The 5948-nt window shown below is 37.0% G+C and overlaps 1 protein-coding gene across 1 annotated transcript; it reads right to left on the bottom strand.

Annotated features, from left to right (window-relative positions):
- Positions 1-1779: 1779 nt before the first annotated feature.
- Positions 1780-4341, bottom strand: LOC128998922 (uncharacterized protein K02A2.6-like). Its single transcript, XM_054425279.1, has one exon. It carries the CDS (start codon positions 4339-4341, stop codon positions 1780-1782), a length of 2562 nt encoding a protein of 853 aa, XP_054281254.1.
- Positions 4342-5948: the final 1607 nt, after the last annotated feature.

The raw sequence follows: 5948 nt of genomic DNA, 5'->3' as shown, positions 1-5948 counted from the left end.
TAATTAAAGCATTGGAAGAATTATATGTTTATAAGGAAATATGTAAAAATAGAAATAAACTGATTAATGAACAAGTAAGTGTTGACTCCAGTTGTACTTATAGAAATGTCTTGGCCGGTACTTCCAATCACCATTGTTATACTTTTATATATATTTACCGTCTTGTTTAAAACAGTATGAGTGTAAATATATGTTTCGAGGGTTATTGGACGTATTTTTATTTATTCTCCATCCTTAACATATTGAACAATTTAACAATATTTTAATTATTTTATTTACATATTTATTGTTTTTTTTTATGTTCAAACCAATAATTATATGTTAAGCAACGTGACCCATACGTTAGAAAGTTTAAGTCTCATGTTGGCTCACAACTATCTACTGGAGTTTATCATGAGCCAAGTCGCCTATAAATCCAACCCTGGTCCATTGTAACTCTCACAATGGCGGAGCACAATGGTGTCTTTGTTGGTAATGAGATTTGTTTGGATTTCGTGTTGAGCTAACAGTAGTTCATTTTGACATCATAATAATTAAAAAGTAAACAAATAAAAAAAAACATAAAATGGTATGAAACATATTTGCAGAACAAGCAAATTTTATTTACCTGGCTCGATTTCCTAAAATTCAACAAAAGTATTCCCTAAAATACTCCCTTAAAATTAACAGATATATTCCTTCTTTTTTTAAATAATATTTTCGAGTATTAAAGCTTTTTACTACAGGGATGATAATAATGTGCATTTTCATTTAAATGTTGATAGATTTTGAGAAAGTAAACAGATTTATCTTCATGCGTAGGCTTTCGCGGCCGTTGTCATTGAATTCCATGGTGATGGTTTTCGGCGTCAACCGCGTCGTCAGTTGTAATTCACTGCCAGACGTTTCGCCCTTACTATGAAGTGGCATCCTCAGATTAAAATACATCCATAAACAAGCAACAAACTACAACAGTTTGTTTATTTTTTATATAAATAACATGATACTTTATAGTTTACACTTTTTTCAATTCCCCCTTAACCGTTAGGCATACAACAATGCTTCACTGCACTAGGTTATTTGTTTTTTAGAACCCTACAAAATATCATTGAAAATAATGCAACCCGTTAATACAACCCCGTTCCCCAAGTCCAACCATGCTGGTTTGAAAACTCGTTTGATAAATAACGTTTGTATTTATATGAATTTAAACGGATGGTGTTTCTTTTCCTCTAGGCGTTTTAAAGCGCCCCAAAACGAAAAAAATCAATCGGTCCCGGGTCTAGGTCTTAACATGAGACCTAAAATAATAGCTTACTAGTGTACATTTTGTTCGAAATCAAGCAATTTCAGAGAAGTAAATTATTTATTGAAAAACAAATAACTTAATTAAAAACAAATAAAAATCATAATTTCCGATTCTGTTAACTATGATAAAATATACTTAAGAGCTGTAATAAATGATCTCACTTTGTACCTGGATTAGTGAAGAATGACTTGAAGCTCTGAGTACACCGCTGGAGCTAGTTCTACTCCAGTCCAGTCCAATTGGGACATACTGGATTGAATCCATTTATAAAGCCATACATATACATATATAACATCTTCCTCTTCAAACAAATAAAACTTCCTCTTCACTTTTCAAATTTTTAAATGATATATAAACAACATTCTCTTCTTAAAATAATAAAACTTCTTCTCTAGTTTAATAAATTTGAAATGACAAATAAACATCTTCTGAGATAAATAACAAAATTAAACAAAACTTCTTCTATTTACAACTTGTTTACTTCAGTTTTCTTATTGTTTATATCTTTCAGGGGTTTGGATAGTCCTTCCTGAACGAGTAGTCCTACGTTGAGGGGAAACTATCTCCCTTGGAGTTATGTGTTCTTCTTGGCTACACATTTCATCTTCTGATGGGGTCTTAGTTGGAGAAGGGCTGTTGTGGGGACTGAGAGTGGGTGACTTACTAGTTTGTTGGGGTGTGACTTTGATCCATTCTCTGTTCCGCCTGAAGTGACCTGAAGGTGTCTTTACGCTGTAAGACCGGTCTGATAGTTGTTTACTGATTGAACCAAATTCCCATTGATTATACTTGACATTTGGCCTTGATTTTACAATTACACCTTGATCTACTTCCAATTCTGGCAGATTCTTGGACTTTCGGTCGTAATATCGCTTATATTTCTTCTTCCTTTCAATAAGTTTCGACTTCACTCCACTTGGTACTTCGGGTGACAACAAACTCCTAGTTACTGGGATAGTAGTTCTAGTCCTTCTTGACATGATTCTTTGAGCTGGGCTAACACCCACATCCTTAGCAGGCGTATTTCTAATTTCTAAAATCGCCAGCCACAGATCCGCATCATCACGATCAATCCTACGCAAAGTATTTTTGGCAATTTTTACAGTCGCCTCAGCTTTCCCATTGCCTCTTGGATGATAAGGAGATGATGTTTTGTGTTCAAAATCCCAGTCTTTACTAAACTTCAACCAATCTGAACTAACAAAATTCGGTGCATTATCAGTCGTTACACTTACTGGCACACCCCATCTACTGAAATTCTTTTTGGAAACACTGATCAAAGTTTCTGAGGTCATGTTTGGAAGCTCATCTAATTCCCAAAAGTCAGAGTAGTAATCCACAGTTACCAGGTAGTTTTGTCCTCTAAAATCAAACACATCCATAGCTATGTGTGTCCAAGGCAGGTCTGGAGTGTCAGGAGTTTGCATTGGAAGGTGTTGCTGCTCTGGAGGGTTAAGAAGGCAGGCTGTACACTTCTCAATACACTGCCTGATGTCTTCTGACATACGAGGCCAATATAAAATTTCACGAGCTTTACGCAAAGAAGCTTCAATTCCTTGATGACCAGCATGAATTCTTTGTAACATTTCTGGCCTCATAGCTTTAGGCACAACTAAACGGCTACCTCGAAACACTATTCCATCAAAGACCTCAAGTTCATCTCTAAAGCCCCAATATTCTCTTATTGACAAATCTAGGCTACTTTTCAGTTTAGGCCATCCAGAGATGATAACCGATGTAAGTTTCATTAACACTGGATCCTGCAGCGTTATTCGCCTAATCTGGCCCAGTCGTTCACTCGTGACATTTAGATGTTTAGTGGGATCCACCTTTTCCATCCTTTTAAACATGTTCTCTTCTTCAATCATCTTATAAACATGAGAGGTTTCTATGTCTTCTTGATTCCTACTACGATTATCATAAGGTATTGCTGCTCTGGACAATGTATCTGCCAAGGTCATTTCTGATCCTTTTTTATATTCCAACTTGAAGTTGTACTTCTGCAACTTTAACATCATACATTGAAGACGCTTAGGTGCACTAAGCAAAGCTTTTTTGAAGATTGTTACCAGAGGTTGGTGATCTGTCTGGACGGTCACATCTGATTTTCCACTGATATAGTAATGGAACCTGTTACAAGCAAACAAGATTGCTAAACATTCTTTTTCTATCTGTGCATATCTCCGTTCTACCGGGGATAGCGTTCGTGACGCATACGCTACAGGTTGCCCGGATTGGAGAAGCGATGCGCCTAGGCCTATACTACTTGAGTCACACTGTATAGTCAGTAGTTCATGGACATTGAAGTATCTTAATACTGATGCGTTTGCAATGCTTTGTTTAATTTTATCAAAGGATCGATTATGAGTTTCGTCCCAAATCCAAGCTGACTCTTTCTTTGTTAACTGTCGGAGTGGTTCACAGAGGTCCGAAAGTGTGGGAACAAAACGGGCTAAATAATTAACAAAACCCAAAAATCGTTGGACATCTTTCACATTTTCTGGTTTCTTCATTTCAGTGATGGCCTGTACTTTAGACAAATCTGGACGCAATCCTGTGTTCGACAAAACATGTCCCATAAAAGATACTTCTGTCTGCCTAAGCTTCATCTTCTTTCTATTTAACTTTAGATTCTTCTCCCTTGCTCGTAAAAGCAACATCCTCAACTTCCTATCATGATCTCTTGAGGCTTCTTCTCCTGTGTCACCACAACCATAAATCAATATATCATCCGCGATCACTGCAACTCCTTCAAGATCATATAGTACTTCATGTAGTCTACGTTGGAACTCTTCTGGCGCGGGAGCTAGGCCAAATGGCAGGCGTGTCCACCTATATCTTCCATGTGGTGTCCAAAATGTTGTTAGCTTGCTCGACTCTTCATCTAGTTTAACTTGCCAGAACCCATTCTTTGCATCCATCACTGAGAAAACTTTAGCCTTAGATAAGTCTGGTAAAATGTAATCGATCGTTGGAATTTGATAGTGTGATCGCTTAAGAGCAACGTTAAGCGGTCGTGGATCAAGACAGATTCGCATCTTGCCGTTACGCATAACGACTACAATATTGCTAATCCATTCAGTAGGAGCATTCTCCCACAGACAATATAATATTGTCTGTGATTCTCCTTTACAATAATGCCTTGACATTCTAACTCATCAATCTTTTCTTTCAACTGCTTACGAAGCGGTATGGAAACTTTGCGCGGGGAGTTTTTAACAGGATCCACAGTAGCATCTACTTCTAGGTGAAAAATTCCTGGTAAACAACCAAGACCCGTAAACACATCATCAAATTCATCAATTATATCATTGTCCTGCTGGTTAGTATTATTTGACAGCGAAGTATCAACATCTTCAACTTTGCACAATTGTGCTTTTACCTGCAAAATCTTTAGCTGTTTACAAGTCTCCGCAGAAATAAGGGGTCTTTGATACGCAGGAATGTCGACAATTTGAAAAGTCATACAATACACCTTATCATTAAAATAGCAAACAAGATCAGTCTCACCCACTGGTTTTATAGTGTTGCCACTGTAGTACCTCAAAATAGTACTAGAATCTTTAAGACTAGGCTTGCTGAATTCTGAAATTGCTTTACGAGCGATTTTATCAAAGTCAGATTTATGCATAACATTACACGAAGCACCCGTGTCAAGCTGACACTCAAAGTCACAAAAAACCTGGTCATGATCGAGAGTAGGCCTAGGCCTTGTACTGAAAGTTAGGTTAGTTACCCATTGTTTCTTGTCCGAAGCTGAATTAGATTTACTAGCTAAATTAAGGCTCTCAATTTTGTACAAAGATTCTGAACTACTGTCAGTTTCGTCAACAATGTTAACAGAGTGTTTGTTATTAGCAAACTTATTTTTTCTGGGTGCATTAGGCCATTTATTAGGTCTTGACTCGGAACTGTTACACATTTTTGAAAAATGATTTGGTCTATTACACCTATCACAAGTTTTTCCATAAGCTGGACATTTATCTCTTATCATTTCATGATTGTTCCCACAAAAAAGACAAGTTCTCCTATTTCTAAAACTAGGGAAATGTGTTGGCCTACCTTGGCTCTGATGTTTTCTTTCCTTCATAAAAACCTTGTTTACCTCCTGCTGCTGTTCGCATGCACCTTCATTTTTACTGATATGCTTCAACTGGTTATCAGTAGCCTCGTGAGCCCTGCATATATCAATGGCCGCAGACAAGGTTAGTTTGCTATCCGACAGAAGTTTCTTGCGGAGACTTAGATCTGAAACACCTAAAACTAACTTATCTCGAATCATTTCAGATTCTAGAGCTGAATAATCACAAGTCGTGCTTAACTGTCTCAACCGGCATACGTACTGTTCTATCTTCTCATTCGGTAACTGATTAGCTGACCCAAACACATATCGCTCATAAATAACATTTTTTTCCGGTTGAAAATATTTATCAAAGCCTGCTATTATAGTCTTCAATTTATTTTCTGTGCTGTCATCATCGCCTAGATCTAAACTAGTGTAGATTTTAAGGCAGTCCTTGCCTATTACAGACAGAATCGTTGCTACTTTAACTTCTTCATCTTTATCATTCAGCCCAGTGGCTATTGAATAGTTTTCGAATTGAAGTTTGAAAAACTTCCAATTGTCTAGGACATCACCCTTTATTTCCATAGATGATGG

The sequence above is a fragment of the Macrosteles quadrilineatus genome, unplaced genomic scaffold (genome assembly GCF_028750875.1).
Source record: "Macrosteles quadrilineatus isolate MER2022 unplaced genomic scaffold, UCM_ALF_1.0 Scaffold_7__1_contigs__length_78375512, whole genome shotgun sequence".
Taxonomy (NCBI): domain Eukaryota; kingdom Metazoa; phylum Arthropoda; class Insecta; order Hemiptera; family Cicadellidae; genus Macrosteles; species Macrosteles quadrilineatus.
Note: the sequence above shows the minus strand (reverse complement) of the source record. Positions and strands in the feature narration are given on the sequence as shown.